The sequence below is a fragment of the Dendrobium catenatum genome, unplaced genomic scaffold (assembly GCF_001605985.2).
Source record: "Dendrobium catenatum unplaced genomic scaffold, ASM160598v2 original_scaffold_260962, whole genome shotgun sequence".
NCBI lineage: Eukaryota > Viridiplantae > Streptophyta > Magnoliopsida > Asparagales > Orchidaceae > Dendrobium > Dendrobium catenatum.
In genome coordinates, this window is record NW_021579361.1 from 7229 (window position 1) to 31258 (window position 24030).

Sequence of the window (24030 nt, forward strand, 5' to 3'; positions counted from 1 at the left end):
TAAAAATTTTATTAATTCATCATTAACCTCATACAAAGCAAAAGACCTCTATATATAGGCCTTAATAATAAAGAAAAGAAGAAAGAATCAAATGCCCTCGGGGCTATAATAAGAACTCGCTATCCATAGGGATAAAATAGAAAAATTGAAATGCAAACTAAACAAAACATAAAATACATCAAAAGTAAAGGATCTGAATCGTAGCCGTCGATCTATGATTTCGTCGATGATAAACATATCGAAATCTCTGACTGATGTCCTCATCACACGAGGACTTTAACTGTTTGGCTAAATAACTTCACCCAGCAAATAGAGCATAATCTATAAACTAGCTCAAATTCCTTACGAATGTAAAAGTAGCATCAGATCAACCAAGTAATGAATTGAAAAGTTTATATTAGAATTACCAGCAAACTTTATAGGTGTAGATTGATCCTCTCAGACCATTTAAATATATCCGAGTAGACTTGATCACCACCCAAATCCTCTCCAGTGGCTCCTGCTGCAACTCTAATAATATCCTCAATTAAGGCAAAATTGCCCATGATATCAACATGAGCGCCACTTTGGGTTCCCCTGCCTTCTAATAAATTAGCCGGAGGTGCATGGTCATACTCTCTAATGTAAGTTTTGATACCAGATGGGTTAAATCGAGTCTTCCCACGCCATCCTTTAACACACATGTAGCCTGCACTCAAAACTGGCACAGTCTCATCACCATTAGCTAAAAACACACCACCTTGCAAACAGCTCTGATCACTTCCGCCCTCAGCAGAGGTATCGATCTGGAAAGGTATGTTGCACTCAGATGAGGGAGATAACTTGTAAACATATGCTCTTTCGGTAGGAATTCCTACTCCATACATGGAATATATTTCCATATCAGGGGCATGAGGTAATCTGACAAAACCGAAGCATATAAATGGAGATAATTAATACAGTTTCAGCTTAATCTCTACCAAGTTCAACAATATATGCTAGAATCCCACCATATAATCATTCATTTAAATTTCTACTTCGTTAGCATGTACAGGTTATCAATAAAATTGAAGACAATAGGAGAAGACAAGCTTCTCAAAAACAAGGCATAAGTTAGTATATCAACACCATACCTTGATGAGATAATTACGAAGAAGCTACACTAGAAAAAAAAAAAGCTTGCGACACCTTAGTACAGCTAATCATAAAACGAAGTGTAATTACTTGTGAAAGTGAACTAATCAAAATGATGACTTTCATACTAAAGTTAGCATGACAAAAAAATTAAGGCAACAATATTAATGAAGTATCACTTCATTATGTTTTTCTTCCATATACTGGCAAAAGAGAAAGGACAAACAGAGAAGCAACGGGGGCACATCCAAGACTACAAGGAAATCATGAAAACTGCAGTACAATATAGTTTCACATGTTGATTGAGTGAACAAGATCAATAGCCTTGTGTTCCTTGAAAATTCTATGATCTCATTATGTATATCTTGATTTTAATCTTTGGTTTATGGTCACTTTATTACATGTGGAAAGGTTGATACAGAAGCAAAAGGGAGAGAATAAAACATGAAAACATGAGCTCCAAATCAGTGGGCAGGATGTGATCTATGATCATGCGCTTGTTGAAGTATGAACCCACAATCATAGACAATGGCGTGGTTAAAGAATCTACCGCAGCTGCAATGAAAGTGGGTCTTTATTGGATGGCTTTCGTTGCCTATGAATACAAATCTGGGTGATCTATCTGTGGCCATGGTGAAGTTTAGGTTAAATTAAGTAGAGGTTCAAATGGATTAATGTCAAAGAATAAACACATGAGCTTTGGTTAGGGGTTAAATTCCACTTGAACCTATAGCTAGCTAGTTCTTCATGAAATGCATTGAAATTAAGTTCATTTGGTAATCACTTCACTCTTGCAAATAGGTCCTTGTGATTAGGGTTGAATGTTTAATTATTCAGGCAGTCAATTAGTAAATTATATTTTAACCAATGGCCAAATTTTGCATAAAATTTAGAAAGAGAGCCGAATTAGAAATTTAGTATACTTTACCTTAAACCAATTACAGAAAAATCAAAATTTTCAAAATTTAGCAACTTCAATTTCATTAAAAACTATATATGAATCATTTCCTGGCCTACACTTTTTCTCTCTAGGTTTGGTTTGCACGTCTTAGCAAAGAAAAAGATTGCGATATTTTAGTAAATGCATTCACCAAATCTAGTAGCTTCACCAATTAATACATTAGAAGATTGCCCATGATACACCGACACACCTCTTAAACAGAGAATGCAGTGTCGGACACGTGTTGGACACGAACACGTGCCCGACATGGCTGGGACACGTGTCCAATTAAGATAATAGTTAAATTTAAATGGACAAGCATGTCCTAATTTTTTATAATAATTTTTTTAAATACAAAATTTTTATTTTTTATATTACTTTTATCAAATAAAAAACTCTTAGCACATCAGAGAATCTTAAATGCATCAATACAGCCGGACTGTCCGTATGCCTTAGGTTTTTTACTTGCTCTACATCATCACTCTCCCTCGTCTTCCACCCTCATCTTCTTCGATTGTGCGACCAGGCGATCCCACCGAGCATAGAAATTGCACACCTGAAGCCCAAAACATACTCATCTACATCTTTTCTGCAACGAACCGAGCCCGGAACCTCCTCAACGTCCTCGTCAACGTCTTCTTCAAATCTAGTGCTCTATTTTCCGCCAAGTACCTTCGACTAGAGCCGTTCTCTTCACTCATTTGGTTTTATGTTCCTTTCTCACCGCTCCAACTTGTTTTTCCGTCGAAGCCAGAGGAGGGAGAGTGAGCAAGTGAAGAAATTATTTGCTATTTTACTTTTTTCCTTATATTCCTGCTAGCAAACAAGTGAGCAAATTATGCATACTTTAGTTAGTTCCCACCATTGTCAATACTTATTGTTGATTTTAAAGAAATTAAACATATGAGTCATACATTGAAGTTATAGAAGGAATATAGAATAAATTACATCGATATTATAGGAAGCAATGACATTCAATGAAAATGATATTGAAGGCCAAAGACAAACCTCTGAAGCTAATCCCAGTAGTTGAAGATTGAATGCTTGATGTTGTAATAAATGGTTATTTGCCTATATTTTTGTGGTTGTACTAAATATTTTATATTATAAGCTAGACAAGTTATCATGCCATTCATTTATTATTGATTGTCATTTCCAATATGATGTTACATTAATATCTATACACTAAATAAAAAATGTAATGTTGTATCTGCATCGTACCCGTGTCCTACATTTTCAAAAAAAACCGTTCTCGGTGTCTGTATCGTGTCGTGTTCGTGTCGTGTGTCCGTGTTCGTGCATCATAGAATATTGCACAAAGCATTTCTATTTTATTACTCGTCTAGAATATATTGGTAGATGAATAAGTTTACTATTGTGCAATATTTCACCATCTAAACATTTTAAAAGTGAATAGTCTATCATAAATATAATATCTATCATTTTGATATAAAGAATATATAGCAAATATAGAGTGCTTCCAATGGAATTAACCTGAGGACATTATTGACATCAATTCTAGTTCAACAAAAAGACATCAGATTGTGCTTTAGCTTTAGACTAGTTGTCTCAGTCTACAATCTTGGAAGGGGGTTCATATCGATGCCTCTGAGAGATGCTTTGGATTAGCAAGCCACTAGGAATGCCAAAAGCCGCTTCAAATCATAAAAGATGAGAAGCAGCTCCAAGGAGGCACCAGAGCACTGTCAACCCAGCTCAGCATATCACACCATGTAACCCCACACATCATCAAAAAGTTTAAGTGCACCGACAATACCATATGAGTCACCACATGTGGTATCAGTGACAACATATTTTGTCCACCAAAAACAGTCTCACATTGGTAATGAACTGAAAACCCTCTTCTTTTGAGGGTTACAAAATAAGGAAGGGGTGAACTAATTGCAACAGTTGAAATTACAAATCTGACTTATCTAATGGCTTTACAGAAAAATAAATTACATTTTTCAAATTTAGAAAACAACAAGGCAATGACAAAGCGCTGCATACATTTAGATATGTACACATATTGTAGGATTTCCACCTAGAGTGAGGTGGTGTGCTATATCTTTTTTTAAATGTTCTTGGCTCGATCCACAATAGTAGGCTAGTTGGGTTGCATTTTGCGCTTGTAGAACCAAGACCAACAAGTACAAAGCATGCATGAATTTTTTTGGCATAACGGGGAATTATTGTCCCTTTTTTGTTTAGCATTGCTACACTAACTTTTGCATTAAAATTTCAAAACCCTATGCTCACCTTTCTTAGTGTGAGAGAGATGATATTCACTTCAATGCTAAGTTATACTATTCTCACATTTATTAATGTGGGTAGGACAAGCACCAAGAATAGACAGTTGATTCATGCAGAATCATGTAAGTTTTTTTTTTTTTGGTCCTAGCATAGCCAGGATAGGTGTGACATATATAAGCTATACTGCTTTAAAAACTAGATTGGACCAATTGGGTCATCCATGAACCACCCATATGGCCAGTCCAATCTACCTTAAGAATTGTCCATGTAGCAAACCAATGAGAGTTGATGAAAATTATTAGTACGACCGACAAATCGTTGAAACAATCCTAATTTCTTAGAACCAGTCCATCAAATTGCTACCCAATCTCTTAATATGAGCATCAAATCGCTGCAACAAACAACTGCCAAGAAAGCACTAAATAAAACCCTTTTTGCTTTCCCAACCACCCTATGTGTATTCCCAACACATGCACTCGAAACTAAAAATAATCTATAAACATTACTAAGATGAAGTTCCCAAGTAAAGTAGAACTAAATAACTTTGTTAAAATTTTCAAATTCACACCACATATACTAGAGATATTTAAAAAAAAAAATTCATTAGTTTTTTTATAATGTAATAATTATTATTTTTAATTAATAATATTCAATTTTTTATCTATTCAATTATATAGTATATAAAATTACATTTTTATCTATTTATTATCTATATATAAATTATAAACGTGAATTGTCTATAGGTGCAAATTTATAATATGAATTTAGTATATAATCTATGAGTTTAAAATTAATTTAAGCCTATAACATAAATTAGCAATAATTTATATTAACAAAATTTAATAAATTTATAAATTTATAAATTTAAACTAAATTTAAATATTGAAAGTGTCAAAATTTACAAGTATTGAATATATTATTTTTATATTAGTTATTTTTATTTTTAATCAAATATTTGCATTATTGTATCATTATTGATCATATTTAATAATTCGATGTTTAAAACGTCATCCAATTCAACACTATCCAAATTATTGAAACTGAACATCTCCTTCTTCTAATGCAATGATTTATATTAAACTTAGAAGTTTATATGTAAACAAAACTGATATAAAATTTGAACTAAATTTAAAAATTTTGAAAGTGTTTAAATTACACTAATGACCTAAAAGAAACCTTTCATTTTTACACACCAAAAAAATTGTTCAGCTCAAAATGGCAACTTATATTGGCATATAAGAACCTATGGAAATCAGCATGTTCCTTTTACTAAGGAAGTAAAAGGAGTTGTAAGCAGTAAGGAGTTTTAAGCAGTAATCATTGTTTCAATAAAACGCAAGATCTCCTTGCATATTTATAAACCTAGGTTATAATCTCGGGGTAGTTTAGTTGGGGGTAAAATATTGAACAGATTAAGACTAAACAATAAAATAATATATGAAGAGATGGTAAAGATTGGTCAAAGACTCACTTTGTCTCCAAAGGGTTTGACCAATATTTATAGTGGCTGTATTTTGGATCATCCAAGTTATCAGCAATCCCATAAGAAAAATGAGCACTGCCACGTTGCATCATCTTTGGAGCAACAAAATGAAGAAGGTCCAATATAGAACCAGCTGTATATACTTTGTGGTCAGCAACTGCTTTGGCTCCTCCCACTCCAAACTCATGGTACTCTGTCCAAACATCATTACAAGAAGCATTTGTAGGCCCCAAATTACTACCCTTGACAGCATCCTACACAAAAATAATAAGCCAAATGTTAAGAAAATACAAAAGTAATTTGCCAATATATGAAGCCAAAGGATCAAACATACAATAACACAGTGAAACCAAAGGAAACAAAAACACCATTTTCATCTCTGGTGAAAATAGGAGAGTAATGATTTTTTTTTTCTAATTATGGTCCCATCTAATAAATAGGATTTGAAATCTCTTATCTACCATACTATCATCACTCATAATGCTCCCATCAATATCATAATCTTTTATATCTTCACAGATTGGAAAGAGAGGGGGAACTACCAAGTCTATCATAATCAGAGAATCAAATTCCCTAATAAAATATTCAAGGACGGTACATTCATCTATTTTTAAAGTTCATAAATTAGCCATATAGTTGATCACTATAATACATGAATGGCAAACATTATCTTTACACTATGAACCATGGACACGAACATGATGACATGGACACAAGATGATACAAACATAACAACAAAGCATAGTTGTAACATGCATAAAATAATACACCACAGACACAATGTTATATTTTATAAATTATTAATACAAAATATATAATTTTTAGTATTTTTCACCAAAGGCATCATTAGGTGAAGTATAATATCATATACACATACTTAGGCACATATAACCTAGCTAGTTTTCAAGCAATTCTAATTATATAATAATTAGGAATATGAAGTTTCTTTTGGCTTTTAGCTAAGGCAATGTCCAATATAGTTTCCAATTAGTAGAAGGTTGAGTCCACAAGTCAAAGAGCATAAAAAGTGACAAAAAAGTTATATTATTTAAAAACATTTCATCCTGAGTCGGTCATTAAATGAGTAAAAAATAAGGGAGTTAAACAAAAAATATTTTTTAAATTAAAATTCAATGTCTCTCAATCACTAAAACTCATTAAGAATAATCACTAAGAAGATGGCACCTTTGCATTGCTCTTTTCTACAAAACTAAAAGATATTTTCCAATTCAAAAAACTAACAAGTATAGTAAGTTGAACGAAAATTATACAACTATATAGAACTTTAAGTGTAAATATCAAACCACATGTACGACTTTCTCAGATCTATGGTTTCTCATAGACTCATACAAATCCCTCACATAATGTAGATTAAGATGCAACCAATCAAAACAACAAACATGCAATTTTTAAAAGAATAAGCTATTAATCTTTAAATAACTACCAGATACTTTCCCTAAAAACCAAAAACGATAAAAGTACCATTCATACATGATTGTTGAAGACAAATTATTTAGTCAAAATGTGTGCGAGCTCAAAAACAATTGTTTTATTGAGGTAGATTAGATAATTAGTTAAATAGATTTCTCAATCATTAAGTTAAGCTTCCATAGTTAATTACTTCTTCAACCGTGAGAGCACTCTTGATTAAGGATAACATTTGGCTCAAGATTATAAAGACTTACTAGGTTTGCCCGATTTGGTGAATTGTTTAGGAAATGATTAACTAATCCTATCAAAATCTTATGGTCTCATCGATTAAACAATACCCGTTACAAGTCTATAATTATGAGGGAGCCAAGTTATGGCATGAAGACGTCCTTGTTAGCAACCAAATATATTACCTCATCTAAAGAACTTTCTACATATCCAAGGGTTGATGGAAATTATTATTAGCAATGAAAGCTCTCACAAGTACACGGAAGTTTTATAACATGGAGCCTTTGATGCAAAACAAAACATGCATAAAAAATAGTTCAGGATTATTCTACCAACTTTTGGATTTTCTAGCATTTTGGGATTATTTATATAGTTTTCTTTCAAGTGTAAGTAAGAGATTTAATTTTCTTTTCTTTTATTTGGATGATAGGATTTATATCTTTCTTAAATTTTTTTAAATTTAAATTTGAATAGTTGAGTTCTCCCTAAAATCATATGTCTACAAGTAAGGTATAACTGCATCATAAACAATCATCCTATTGTGAATGAAAATTTGAGACTGAATCATCTTTTCCACCTTGATTCCCTCTCCTCTCTCCTCCTCCCATGGTTCCTTCTCTCTCATACAAAATTGCACTTCACAAAAAACTCACTCAACTGAAAGCCTAATAATAAAAAACCTTCAATTCTAGAGAATTCAAGAAACATCATAATTCCTTCTTCTAAAAGATCTCTTAACAAGCCTAATTCACCCTTTCCATTAAGGTGAATTCAAGAAAATATCAAACAATTATAATGAAATTTTAAAGAAGAAGAAACTAGATGAAAAAGGAAATCATCAATTCCGGTATCATAGCCAATCTTATTACATCATTTGAAATCAAAGATAATTTTCTAAAGATAATTGCATCCAAACCCTAGCCACCTCCCGTTTCCTTTCCCTCGCTCATCAGTGATCTTAAAATGAAAAAAAATCTTCAAATTTGTTCATAATCCACTAATAGTTTAAGTGCCTTGTTTTAGATAATTAAATTCATCAAGTAATCTATTGTGATATAATACAAGCAAATATTTTTCTTATAAAATTTATTTAATTTTGGGTCAAATTATTATAAATTCCCTTCCCAATCTCGTTTTGCCTCTCCAAACTCATCCAATAAATTAGCATGACCAGTTACGGGGGTAAATAAGTCGAGACAACTCGTGAGTCAACTTTAACTCGATTTGTTAACAAGCTAGCGAGTCGAGCTTATCGAGCCTCGAGCTCCAGCCAAATTATTGCTCATATATTAAACGAGCTCGAGTATGAGGTTAACAAGGCTTAGCTCGTTAGCTCACAAGCTAACTTAATCAGAATAAATAGGTAAATCCAAAATATCATTGCTCCCAATAAAATCTAGAGCTAGCTCAGAAGGCCACAAGTCTCGCAAACACCTCTTCTTCAAACACCTCCCATCCAATCAATGCCTTTTCTAGCGAGATGTTGTAGTGAGTTCCTTGTTGTCTCATAGTGGAGGCATGGACATACTCTCCAATGTCCTCTCGCCACAATTTCTTCATTGTTGATCCCTATCTAAGTGGCTCTAGTCGTGAGTAGCAACTTCTCTTGTCATATCCCTTTACCAATATGCTCCTTTGACGACTTGCTCACTTCTTTGTAATCAATGATTTGGCAAATTTGGGCAAGTAACACAAGTTTAGGAGTCTAGCTCAGGCCGCGAGTTGCTAAGATGAACCAAGTTTGAGCACACAATTTGAGCTTGACTAAAGCTCTAGTTTAAGTTCACGCCCAAAGTAAGATATATAAACCAAGTGCAAGTTAGTTATGGCTCGAGCTCGACTCAACCCATTTAAACCCCCCTAACCAATTAATTTCACTTTTGCAAATAGCGCTTGTCATTTATCAGGCATAGTTTACCATTCAAAGAAATTATATATGTATAACAATTAGTCAATTAAAATTTTAGGATCGATTTACCATCATAGATAAACAATTCAACTTTAACCAACAGATAAGTCCAAAAGAAAAACAACTTCACATCCACAAGAACTCTTATCTGTATAGAAATCCCGCACAAGAGCCCCTATCTGCAAGCCAAAGAAAAAATACTCCGCATCCACAGGAACTGCAAGCAACACCTACTTTTCTTCTTTTTTTTAAACAATGTCAAAGTTCACCGCATCACCCTCACACTGAACATTTTAGGTGAGCATAAGCCAAGAAATTTAATCTCTTTCTTCAATACCCATTGTCATTTAACAACCTGTTCTTCATTCAAGAACAAGTTTTGGATGTCACTGACAGGTTTAGAACTTGCCAATTGTATTCATAAAAAAAAAACACTTAACAGCTAATATGCAATTAACCCAAGGGAATAATACTAGGAAATCCAAGAGAGCACTTCTAGTTGCAAAATTTTGATTCGAAGACAAGCACACAAGGTAAATCTATTCAAGAACTGTAATATTAAAATACAGATGCAATATTCATGATAAGGCTTGCTTACTCTAAATTCTATTCTCTCTATCTTGGAAGAAGACATTTTAGCAACATCTTTTCCAAAAGATATAATTCTTCCATAATTTATGTGGTGCGGTTGAGATTTCCCATTTTCTGAATCACTATCATCTGAAACATGAGAATCATTGCTCTTCAACTTCTTAGAGGTGCACTCATAGCCTTCTTCTGGAGACCAGTCTAAACCACCCCAAATAGTATCACCCCCTTTGGGAAGCATTGACATTGTTGAATCCCACGTTCTTGTCATATGCATAACATATCGCAAGGTCTGAAGCCCAAGAAAATCAGAATCTAGCACACCAGGTGCAATTGCTCTGTTTACACATGAAATTCTGTCAGGATTTTTTTGCTATTTTTATTGATATGCAAACTTCTAAAATCGGTGCTTTTAAGTAGGCAAGGTTCTCAGAATATCAGCAATAATGACTTTTTAACCAACTACTTTGCAATATAATATCAGATTCAGGATACTATATACCTATAACCATCAAGTTTTAGATAACCGTCAAGTAGCATCCTTGTTCCAGCAGAAGCTAAGATTCCACATTATGTTGAGATGGATGGATTTTACAAGGGTGAGACATACAGATAAAGAAAAAGAAAACACTAATATCTAGATTTTTCACCACATATAGTTACAATGTTCCATTTTCAAGGAATTGTCAGTCTATAAATGAAGGCTTTTGTTACGCAAGAAACAATTAGCACCTTTTACTACCGTAATTGACCGGTTCTTTCCTAAGACTCATAAATATTTATATAACTATTTGCAAGATCATCCTTGAGGCCTGCAAATAAGACCATAAATTTTCCAAGATAAAGTGTGCAGTTCACCTTTTTTTCCATCAAGCACCTAACAAAAAAACCGTATCTAAAAAGAAAATGTTTAGGTCAAGTCACTCTTGATATTTAATAAGCTTAACAACCATTTCAGGGACGAGGAAAATATTAAATGAAAATGCAACAAGCAAGGGTCCCATAGAAGATGGGGATGGGAAGATGGGGCAAAAATAATTACCTAGCAACAGCAACATCCTTAGCTTCAGCTGAGAAAAGTCCTGTAACAGCCTTTGGAACACCCAAGAAAGGTCCGCCAATATTCATCACAGCTTTTATGTGCTTTGCACACCAATCTACACCGCCGCCGCCGCCCATTGGAGCTGGTTCCTCAACCCACTTCATAAAGTGCAGGAAGTATAAGACTCCCATGGAATGCGGAATAACTACAACTTTGTTCCCACCATTTGTAGCTACCATGAGTTCTATATTACTTTTTATTCTGCTTAGGGTCTGATCTCTTACCTGCTCAAAACATTCAATACGGGTTGCGTATATCAATTATCCAACCTTTAAGAATATCTACACATATTAAGATAGCATATATGTATAGAACTATATTTTGGTATGTATGGATGGGCTTTCATATGAAAAGTCTGCAAGACTCATATAAGATACCACCAAGCAACATATCAGTCCTAACCTTCAGGGAGATTGGAGGTTCAAATCAGTAAAATAATGCTTAATGCTCAATAAAATACGATAAAAGAAAAGGTAAAGAACTACCTCAGTGTTCTGAAAAGAGAGCCTCCAATCATAAGCCGCCATATACATTGTCTTCTCTTCATAACCAATGCGTGCTAAATTAGCAATTAGCACTGCCCAAACAAAATATCCAGGAGCAAAATAGTCTGCTGCCACCAGTCCTGTAACAGGCCTAATTCTAACGCCCGGAGGATCCAATCCACTTTCATTGTCTAGGGACATATGCTCAACCCAGCATAACGGTCTGAGCAGATCCAAAATACATACATGTTGGGACAAAAAAGTGAAAGTGAGTTACCAGCTTATAAAGTAATTCATTTTTTCTTTATAAATGACCCACTATACTTCTACAAGCATTTGATGATTTAGAACACTGAATATCCCTCACCCTTTTGCATGTATAAGAACTTACAGATCTCCTACTAATTTTCTTGATTATTAGATTACCCCTCAACAAAGTTCTAAAATGTATAGTGCACCAGGTGCAGAATTCTCCTTCATCCCCACCATCAATTTGAAGGAGTAGCAAGAATTACATTTAAATGATCCTGGGACCCAGAGCTAGCTACAAACATGGACTTTTATCACCTTTCATTTCTAAACAAAATTATTTGCTCTCGGCCTCATGAAACCTTCCCCACTTATTATGTTAAGTGTTGCATTAGATGTTGGCTCTAGTTTAATTTAATTCTATCTATTTGCCTGTAGATACATCCACTGCCCTTATAAATGTGAAATCCTATGTTTATGTACCACTGTCACTTTTAAGTATCACTCTCATAGATTTTCTTATATGATCATTTCTCACTTTACTCATCTAAACTTTAGTACACATCCATCTAAAAAAAATTATTCTGTGATGCACTTTGTATATTTTTTGTGGCTTCTTCATTCCCAACACTCAAATTCATATAGCATGGTTAGCTGATTATAATTTTATAACAGTTAACTCCAATTCTTCGTGATATCATCTTATTGCAAAGTATTATTGAGGTATTTATCCATTATATAATAAATAATATACAAAAAAGAAGGGACTACCAAGCCAAGCAAACTAAACTCAAAGGTTAATTGAAGTGGACTATGACGAAGGAAAGCTATTTAGCAAACAAGTATTTGTTCGCAATAAACAATTTTGCATAGATTCTAAAATAGAATTCGAACAAACACGTCGAGCAGCTTAGTTAATACATAGGTGATTCCGACATCTTCCATCTATGTTAAGGATTCTATCCTATCTACACGCATTAAGCATACCTCGAAAAATGTCCTTTCACCACCAGCACGACAGTTAACCACCAAAACAACATTTAATGGCTACAACAACGAAAACCTCCGCTTAGGGCCAGAATGCCACACGCAGTACTTGCAATAAGTGTAACTTAAGCAACTGCAAATTCCACAACGTCATTCCTTCAGAAGAGTTCCCATAAAGTACATAGATTTCCATGAAAAATGAATGTCAATTAAATCAATCTTAAGAATGCCGCCACTAAAGAGCCTCAATCTAAGTCTTATTGGAATACAACATCTCTATTCTAACAGTTCGGACCATTGCCAGCAATCAAATTAGCCAATCTAGTATGCAAAACCTTTTTATCCATTCTAATACAACGCAATACCCTTAAAGAACCCTTTACGTAAAATTAAACTTCGTATGACCAAAAAAATATTATGTAAAGCTCATCTGACCGTAAGCGGAAACAAAAAGACAAGACTTACATCATCAAGGCACTTACAAAACATTGAATTCATGACTGACAACAGAAGGAACTTCAAGATATAAGCCCCAATTTCCCATTTCAATTTCTGATTATCTTCCCCAAACCATCCCGCGTGCCTAATTAAAATCAATGGAATACATAAACATGTAAGGGGAAAGATCGACTCAAACGGAAAATACCGTTTATAAATTTCTCCGAAGGTTCCTCCCCATAGTCGCTTGCGAAACAACCCTTCGGCGCAATGGTGCCCTTCCCAGAGCTCCAGTCCGCCCGTAACAATCCCCGGAACAAAGACAACCGGATGTCGGGCGCGGAGCCCTTCCTTCCGCAGCTTTAACCCAGGCGGATCCGACATCGGGCCAGTGATTGCTTCGGTGACGTACTGCGGGAACGACGGTGGCATCGCATTGTAAAGGAATAGCAGCAACCACCACGCCGTACATATGCACCCGATCAACCAGCAACAGCTATCCCAGCAAGACCACCGCCCTTTCACCTCCTTTCCTTTCGCCTTCTTCTCCTTGTCATCCTTCTCCTCAACTACAGACGCAGGTGACGCGACGCTGCCGTCGATATGCGATGGGGGCGGCGGCGGGGCCCTTCTTCGTCTAAGCAAAGACATATTGCATCCAAAAAAAGCCAAGCGTTAATCTAGGGCAGTGCGGATCCTGGCAGCCGGTGTAGCCGTGTGGGAAGGTAGACGGGAAGGGAGAGCCTTCCCTCGGATTTGTTAAGTATTTGGGTAGGGATATATGGGCAGGAGAAGGAGGCGGATGGGAGGTGACGGTATTCGACCAACAGGCGATGGTGTCTCGTGGCTGGCAACTAGTGGTTACGTATGGTGTTTCGCGATAGCCCGTTTTTGCGGACCCCACGCCCAAATTATGATTCTGCGATGGGAAGATCTCTACCGTTGAATAGATACACACTAGATTCACATGGGCGATTACAGGACAATCAATAATCAATTATCACATGGACAGGTTTTTATATAAAAAAATTTGGGTTGGAATATACTAGAATATACTAAGCTCAATTTTAGTTGTAGTAACTTTAAAAATTATTTATTTTTTAAAGAGAAATTTACATACATACCAATTTATTTCATGCTATTTACATATCAAATATTCAAAATATTAATATTGCAAGCATAATATTCATATATAACTTTAATATCAAATATATCAATCATATAATTCATTTCTATCATTCATATCATCTTATAAACTTTAATATTTCATTACATACACCCAAATTTATTCTATAGGTGGTAGGCATATAATATTAATAGTTTGGGTGTTAAATATATAAATTGCATAAAATAAAATGGTATGTATGTAAATCTTTCTTTTTAAAAATAAATATAAAATAATTTTTTTAGATCTTAAAATTAATTCAATGGTTTTGGGATTTTATTTTATTTTTATCGTATATTTTATAAAATATTTTTTTAATTTTATAAATTTAGAAGAGAAAATGAGTATTCATACTTGTATTGTATGAACCAATTGATGAGATCACTAAAAAGTATCATTAAAAATATTTATGATGCTTATAATTATTTATTCATCGTTATTTTTCATACTAAAAATCATGCACATACATTTTTACCATTAAAAAAAACTAATTTCAAAATAATATAATTAATATGGGCTAGAATATTCATGACGATAAAGTAGAAAAAACAATGCCGCTTAACATTACACGAGTATCCACCTCACACACATAATGAGTAGAAACACCATATTTTTTATGTGAAAATCCTAAAGAGAAAAATCACGGGACCACCGGTTGAAATTAATTCACTAGTATTTGAATAAATTACAAATAATTGATGTGTACTCAAACTTGAGGCCGATCATATTACAATAGTCTACCAACATGTTGAAATCTAGTGACGAAAAAAAATCTGGTGACGGTCGATGGTCTGACGGGGGACGAGGAGAAGTCTGGTGGCAAGAGAACTATAGTTTCTCTCTCTTCCTTTTCTTCCTTGCTTGGGTTCCCCTTAAGGCCCTTATGAAGAATAAGGGGCCTATTTATATTTTTTGGAAGTGGCATGACCAGCAAATAGGAGGAAGATCAAGGGTATGTTCTTAGTGGTTTGAATAAATGGATGATATTGATCCCCTTGGTCTAGATCATTTGTTGGACATTTGAATGTCTTAATGATGTCAAAATTCGTCAATACTGAGCTCGTTGGATTTGTCTCGTCGAACTATTCAATTCGCTAATAAGAATTTCACATTTGGAAATTGTTTGGTCATCCAATTTATGGTTTGAACCTTCTAAATGTGCTTTGAGTCTTCGATTTGAAACCATTTGGGCTTGGACTGAGTCAAATTTGATGTCGTTGGGTTTGTCTTTTCAAGATGTTTAGTTCAACTATAAGTTTGTTGAAATTGGAGTTCAGATGGTCTCAGATTTAATTTTAGAAGTTTCCAACCTAATCTTTGCCTCGAGATTCATGCTCGAACAAGATAATTTTTTGATGATATATCAATAATTTAAATAAATTTGATGATGTCAAATTGTGACATTTTAGCATTATAATCTTGGGTTTTTTAAAAATGAACCAGCTTCGCAACGCTGGGTTGTAGCTTCGCAATGCTAGAGCATTATCTGCACTTTAAATATAAAATAAATCCACTATTCTATTCATTTAAGCATCGCAGCTAGCTGAGCAGGAGAGAGGAGAGGGCTTTGGAGGGGGAAAAGAGGATTTTTGAGCATCTTCAGGTCAATTTTAGCCATTGGCCTAATTTGAAAAGTTGTCTGAATCGAGGTAGCTCACATTATGCATATCTCAATTTTCAAAAATGCAAAGTTTTTCTAAATTTCTCAATTAAATTTATATTTTTGTTATAAAAAATATGGATAATTTTGCAATGTAAAAGTTTTCTCGGCATAACTTTTTATATGCTATAGCGACTGAGATTATAAATATTTTATAAATTTTTTCACATGATATTTTAAAATTTATATAATTTTTTAATAGAAAATAATTTGGACTCAGCATAATAGTGTTGTGGTATGATTAAAGTCTTAAAATAGTGTTTTACACAATCTCTTATAATTTGGTTAAATTTTAAAATTATGAATTATGCTCAGTAAGTATTTTATTTATGTATATTGTTAATACAAGCATTAAGAATGAATGTTGATATGTAAATGAGTGATAGCTTATCATTATTGATGTTATAATACTGGAATAATAAAATATGTAAAAAAAAAAAAGGAATAGGCTGATTTTACCAACGTTGGCTAAAAATTGGCTAACATGTATATGATGGTCGGCCAATGAGCTTTCTTTTAAATGTTGTGGTTTGGTGTTATCATTTGTCGATTCATGAGATATGTTGATGGAGGTTATAAGGAGTTATCATTGTGTTAACGAGAAAGGAGTGCGACTATATTTACTGAGCTAACGATTACTCATTATTGACCACTAAAAAATGTCGTGCAAGCTAAAACTCCTTACTTGTCTAATGTGATTACTGGAATGCATATTATTTATTCATTATTACTATTTGACTTTATTATTTTATACTGATTTACTATTACTTTACGAATTTATTGTTACTATTACAACACTATTCTACTACCAGACCACCACTTGAGACCTGAACTTCTGCCGGACCACCGCCTAAGGCTTGGACTTCTGTCAAACCACCGCTTGACGTAGTTCTCTAGCCATACCACCACTTGAGGCCCTCACATCTACCGGACCACCACTTGAGGCCCAGACTTTTGTCGGTCCACCACTTTAGGCCCTGTACTCCACTAGGCCACCATTTGAGGCCCGGACTTCGGCTGGACCACCATTTAAGGCACAGACTTCTACCGGACCACCACATGAGGCATGAACTTCTGTCGGACAACCACTTGAGGCATGAACTTCTGTCATACCACCACCTGAGGCCCGAACTTCTGTCGGACCACCACCAGAGGCTCGGACTTCTGCCATACCACCACATGAGGCCCAATTTTTGGACGAACCACCATCTGAGACTCAGACTTCTGTCATACCACCATTTGAGGCCCTATACTCCACCAGGCCACCACCTGACGCCCAGACTTCTGTCAGACCATCACTTTAGGCCCTATGTCCATCATGACATCACCTGATGCCCAGACTTATACCTGACCACTACTTGAGGCCCTGATCTCCACCAGGCCACCATTTGATGCCCAGACTTCCTCCGGGCCACCACTTGAAGCCCAGAGCTCTCTCAGAGTACTGCGCTTCTACCACGGTCATTTGGACCCCTGTCTCAAGCAAACTATGGTCCTTCCAACCTCCATCACCAGATAATAGTCTTTTTGACCCCGGTCTCCTTCCAACTACGGTCTTTCGGACCCCTATCTCATGTCAACTATGGCCCTTCCAACCAAACAAACACATCTATGTTGATTATTGTAACTCCCACCATGTAATGTGCTCTATATGATGTATATTTGTGACATCAATCCAAGCCCTTCTTCTAAGGAATGGCCTCATTTGTAATCGACTGCAAATACTAGTGAACTCATTCAAACTGGATCATGCCCCGTGGTTTCCCCCCTTTTTTCAGGGGTTTCCACGTAAAAACTCTGGTGTCTCTTATGAGTGCTACACCCTCTTTCTAATATGCTTGTGTGTTAGATCTTCGTACAACGCTAAGACATTAAACTATATATTTCTCTACCGTCGCGAATATTCTAGGATGCAACATTACTCATTAGTATTTTTTCATCAAATTAAACATAACTTTTTTTTAAAATTGTGTATTTTGAATACTTCACACTTATTTTTAATCAAAATAAAAAGCATCTTAATTTTCTAAAAAAAAATACTTACTATTTTTTTGGTGAGCATGCCGACATAAGATGCAGGCTTCCTTTGTTGACCGTATTTTGCTACTATATTGCTGCTACACAATTATCCTTGGCCTATTGGTTGATATGTTAGGCTTCCAACTAAGAAGTTTTGGATTCGAGTCTATGTATATGCATTGTATGTGTGAGTTTCGAATTTACCTTAAATATCCTAAATGTCAAAAAAAAAAAAAAAAAAAGCTAAATTATTGCTGCTTTAGCTACTTCTCTGAACGTGGCGGTTGGTGGTTGACTATAAAGGTTGGCGGATGTGATGATGGGAGGAGCTCACGAGGGCTGGAACATAGGAACGTAAGTACAGACAGGCGTTGATTTCGTTGAGCGTCGGTTGGAGCGCGCGGGACCACTCGGTGAAGATACCCTGCTCATCGACAATTGTTTGGCTTTTTGAAACCATTAGTATTTTTTTTTTTGGGAATGATTGTAACGATTAGTACGAGAAGACAAATTTAATTCAAGAGTTTGGCGTCCATAGCTTCGACAATAATTGAATCTTTTAAAATTTTTAGAATAATTATTTAAATCTTTAATGCTGTAAATTTAGCTCACCTTTCACCGCGAGGGTCTTTCAAAATATTTGGATCTCGTGCATTGCGGTAGGGGTTGGAAACAAATTGAATGCTGCCGGGTAAGAGTTTTGATGTGTTATTAAAAAATTCATTTGACTATTCATTAATCTTCATGCATAGTATAATTTAATGACAAATTTTTAAATTAAAATTTAAATAATCCTTTTTTAAATTTTAGTGAATATATAGTCAAATTAAATTTATGAATAAGATAAATCAAATAACATTAAAAATAGCCTAATTAGAATCTAAATGAGCCTAGATCAAGCAGTTAAGATGAAATAGATGATTTCAATATATTAATTGGATAACTGAACATTTTTTCAAGCATCGCATGATTTGTATTACTAGAGTGTCTCGGCGAGACAAATCCAACAAGCCTATGATTGTTTATATTCGATATTATTAAGGCACTTAAATCTTAAAGAACAGTTTATGATTGAGTGAAACAAAATGTGAAGCCCGATGGAGAATTCTAGATATTAGTTATATTTGTGAAATATGTTTTTGTTGCGGACTAGAATATACGTGACGGTAGAGTAAAAAATATAACGTCTTAGCAATATACGTATATCCAACACACCAACAGAAAATTAAGTGAGAGAAACACCCGAAATTTTTTTACGTAGAAAATCTGAAAATGGAAAAACCAAGGGGTTTCACCCAGATGAAAAATTTCCACTATGTTTTGGGTTGGTTCAAAGTTTGATTCACTCCTTTACTTAGATATACTAGAATTACAACATGTTAAGAATCAGACAAAAATCTGACGATAATTGATGAACCAGCCAAAATAAGACAGTGATTGGGAAGAGCTTCAGCGACGGTCCATAAAACTCCAGCAGTAATCAGGAAGAGAAACTTTGGCGACGGTCGGGAAGAAATTCCGGCCACAGTTGGGAAGAACTTTGGCAACGATCGAGAAGAAAATCTGGTGATGGTAGGCAAGAACTCCGAAGGTGGTCGGGAGGAACCCCGGCGGTGGTCTGCAGGAAACTACGGTGGTGGTCGGTGGCAAGAGAGCTCCCAAACTCCTCTCTTTCCTTCCTTCTTCTCTCCCCTTCATGAGAAGAGTGAGGGCTATTTATAGTTCTTGAGAGAGGAATGACTTGTAAATATGTGGAGGATCAAGGTCAAAATGGGAGTGGTTTGAATGGACGGCCAATATCGATCCCCCTAATCTTGTACCGTTTAATGGTAATTTGAATGCCTTAATGATATTATAATTCAATAATCTTAGGCTTGTTGGATTCGTCTCGTCTCGCTCAATTCTACTATAAGCACATCATGTTTGAAAACCGTTTGGTAATCCAAATTGTGGTTCAAACCCTCAAACAGCGCTTCAGACCCTTGATTTGGGCCCATTTGGGCTCGGATTGAGTCGAATTTGTTGTCGTTAGTTTCATACTCTCGAGACATTCAGTTCGACTATAAGCTTGCTTAAATTGGAGTTTGGATGGTCCCAATTTTAATTTCAAAAGTTTCCAACTTGATTTTGCCTCAAGATTCATGCCCAATCAAGATAATTTTTTAATGATATATAGCTTCCATAAAAAATATATAAATATACCACATTCTCAACATAAAAGGTGTCTTGGATCAATGTATAAGATTCAAGAGAAGTCAAAGGCCTAAAGAATCTTAAAGCTCCATTAGATTAACGCCTGACACCTATCGTTGAACCCCTGCCCAATTACAATCCTTCGACAACAGTTGCCCGAGTACAACCCTATGTGTATGATGGACCTTCATGTGCATGTTGTCGTTACATTTTATGTGCCATAAATATTCATAAAAATCTAAGATGTTAAACATTTATTTGTACCACTACAAATTTCCTTGCATGCAACAATCTTTATCTACAATATCGCATCAAAATGATATTTTGATGTATATGAGTCCATTTAATTAGGCAACTCATGAGAGCTTCTACACTCTTGAGGCTCTTGGTTTAGGTTTAACCTCTAAATGGAAATATTATAATAATGCTTTGGACAATTAAAACCATCATTTACTTGGTTGGAATTTCTCAATTTAGTTAACCATAAGTTCATTATCTCATGCCAATTATTTTATATTCAAACCAACTTTATTACAAGTTCTCCAAGCATCTAATGTCTCAGACCAAAAGACTTTTAAAAGAATATATACTGCCTTATCATTGCTATTTTGGTCAATACCATCTTGCATGAAAGGGGTGACAATTTTTTTAATAATTATTGTATCTCCTTGGCTGGTATTATGGTGAAAGTTAAAAATATGGCAACCCATAACATTCATAGATGAAAATTAAAATACTCTTGGCATGAATAGTCTATGAATCTAGTGAATCTTTGGGAGAATGGCTGATGGCTATTATAGTCTTTCTACTTGGTGGTTTGTATATATGATTTATCCCATCCCATTTTGCTGCTATGTTTGGATGATTTTGAGAGTTGAAGTTGTTGTTGCTTTACCTCTACTTCCTAACTCCTTTGTTTTACTCCCTTCAACAACTCAATTATGTTTTTTTTTTTTAATTAATTGCATACTTTGTGATTCTTCATTTTCTATTGCTTTTCTAATGATAAATTTTTTTTATGATTGATCATAGTTTTGTTTTCGGGGTTATTGGAAGTTTTTGGTCTTTTGTTGTCTCTAAATTTTTATAACTCAATAATATATATATATATATATATATATATATAGGTTTTATATTGAATTGACAGAATTAAATCTTTTTTAATTTGTATAGGACTCTGGGACATGATGCTAAAGTTATTAATTATTAAGGTTGATGATGCTTGCCACTACAAGAAAACCTTTGTTCACCGGTGGAATTTTTGGTGGAATTACATCCGCCGGTAGAAACGGTGGTGTAACTGGTGGATATTACGTTGGTAACTTAGCATTGTATTTTTTAGCTAATATATCATCAAAAATTAACTGGCAGAAAATTCGCTGACATATCATATTCGATTGTGGAGACCTTAGTCAGGCGACGGATGTTGGACAAATCATATTCGATTGATGGTGGTCGGAAGGACCATAGTCGACATATCACTGGGGTCGAAAAGAGTTTAGTCGAGTCACAGATGTCGAGGAGATCGTTGTCGGCTACAGTGATTGAAAGGACTGTAGTTGGCGGACAATGGAGGTTGGAAAGATCATAGTAGTCGGGCGATGGAGGTAGAAGAAACCGTAGTTAGCCACGATGGTTAAACAGACCGTAGTTGGCCACGTTGGTTAAAGAGACCGTAGTCGACGACGGTGGTGGCCGAGAGGAAATATGAAGAGAATCGGTGGCTGACATAGGTCCAATATCAATTGTTGGCCAGGCGGAAGTTCAACGAAAGTCTAACAACAGTCGGTGGTTGGGCGGTGGTCAATGAGGAGCTTGGTGGTAAGAGAGATATCATATTTCTCTTTCTTTCCTCCTTTTCTGCCCATCTCAATTAAGAATGAGGGGTCTATTTATAATTTTCTGAGAGTGACATGATCAGTAAATAGGGAGAAGATCAAGAGCATGTTGAGAGTGTTTTTAACAAAAGACCGATATCGACTCCTTTAATCATAGACCATTTATCGAGTATTTAAATGTCTTAATACTGTTAGAATTTTTTGATCTTGGGCTCGCTGGATTCGTCTTGTCGGGCCACTCAATTCAACTATAATTATGACACATTCAGAGATCATTTAGTCATCCAATTATGGTTTGAACCTTTTAAATGTGCTTTAGGTACTTGATTTGGACCCATTTGGGCTCAAATTGGGTCGAATTTGGTGTTGTTGGGTTCTTCTTTTTGAAACGTTCAGTTTGACAATAAGTTTGTTGAAATGTGAGTTCAGATGATCCCAAATTTAATTTTGAAGTTTCCAATTCAAAATTGCGTCGAGATTCATGCCTGATCATAAAAAATAATTTTATGATGTATCAATAACTATAATTCATCATATAATTATATGCAAGAAAATAAAATTGTGAAATAGTAATCAAAATTGTTTCATAATTATTAATTATACTTGGAATATATAATTAAATATTATTAGTATTATACATCACCATCAAGAAATAAATAATTTTTTTTTAGATTATTGGATATGGAGATATCAAAGTTGAAGTTATTTTATATAATATGATTATATAGGACTGGGCCAATAAATTTTTAATTAATAAAGAAATCTATATCAAAATTCATCATAATGATGATCATATATAAAGTAGTCTTAGTCTAGAATTATTAATAAACTCCTATTTGTGGCATATGATTTATTGACTTAGAAATATTTTGGAAGGTGTAAAACTCAATCATAATATATTGGAAACGTCATGAAACAAATTAAATGATTGTAAATGTTATTATTACTTGAAAATTACACAACGTATTTGGATAATAAGTTTCTTTTCTTGACATAAAACAACCTATCATCACATCCAGAACTACATGAATAAAAAAGAAAATTAGGCTAACCAATTTATACCCTAATCAAATATAGGTCAAAGGATTTCAAAAGATTGAGAACTATTGAGAGATTTAGACTTCGTTTGGGACGACTTTCTCGTAGCTTTGAAAAAAAAAATTAATTTTGTACTAGAAAGTGCTTTAAGAAGCATCAAGGAAGCGCCCCAAACGAAGCCTAAGGTTCGTTTGGACGGCTTTTTACTAACTTCTTAAATCAACTTTCTAGTACAAAAATTAAACTTTTGTACTAAAAAGTGCTTTTATGAAGTATAAGAAAGCCGTCCCAACGAAGCCTTAGTCTCCGTTTGAGATTTTTTTATTGCTTTTTAAGCAGTTTTCTGAGAAATATTTGACTAAAAATTAATTTAAAAAGTAGGCAAAAAAACACCCTGGCAAATCAAGTTTAGAATAAGAGTTGGCTTTTTCCATTGATAACTTCTAGATCGCCAATCTTAAATGTTTAGTTTTTATAGTCACCGCAAGCATAGAGCTTGATCAGTGGTATGCCATAGAACCGGCGTAGTAATAATATTGATTCATGATCAGTGGCCTCATTCTTATTTTCAAGAGGCAGAAATGCAAAAAAAAAAAGAAAAAAATAACAAACAAGCATGGTAAGAATTCTGAGCATTAAAAGTCTACTGAGCGACTCACGAATAGTTCTCGTTTATCATCTGGACGGAAGTCCGAATATTTTGTTCATCGTTTGGAGGGTACTGATTTAAAACTTTTTTAAAATGCATTAAACTCACCTATCTATTTTTAGCTCTCATTTAATGAAGTGTTTGAATTTGTGATCTACAATATATATATATATTATATATATATATATATATATATTATATTATATATATATATATATATATATTATATATATATTATATATTATATATATATATTATATAT

At 34.5% G+C, this 24030-nt stretch overlaps 1 protein-coding gene across 1 annotated transcript; it reads right to left on the reverse strand.

Moving 5' to 3' along the window:
- Positions 1-406: 406 nt before the first annotated feature.
- LOC110096119 (phospholipid:diacylglycerol acyltransferase 1) lies at positions 407-14023 on the reverse strand. Its single transcript, XM_020821890.2, has 6 exons — positions 13415-14023; positions 11533-11755; positions 10988-11271; positions 9956-10283; positions 5778-6043; positions 407-900 (listed from the first exon to the last, which is right to left on the reverse strand). The coding sequence occupies exons 1-6, from the start codon at positions 13855-13857 to the stop codon at positions 417-419; spliced, it is 2028 nt and encodes a 675-aa protein (XP_020677549.2). The 5' UTR covers positions 13858-14023; the 3' UTR covers positions 407-416.
- Between the last annotated feature and the right edge of the window lie 10007 nt (positions 14024-24030).

What these genes read in the sequence shown, in the direction of transcription:
- LOC110096119 (XM_020821890.2), bottom strand. Translation starts at nt 13,857, where the DNA reads ATGTCTTTGCTTAGACGAAGAAGGGCCCCGCCGCCGCCCCCATCGCAT. An exon ending in TTCGGAGAAATTTATAAACG is followed by an intron (nt 11,756 to 13,414) that starts GTATTTTCCGTT and finishes GGATCTGCTCAG; the next exon opens with ACCGTTATGCTGGGTTGAGC. An exon ending in TCAAACCCTTTGGAGACAAA is followed by an intron (nt 901 to 5,777) that starts GTGAGTCTTTGA and finishes CGGTTTTGTCAG; the next exon opens with ATTACCTCATGCCCCTGATA.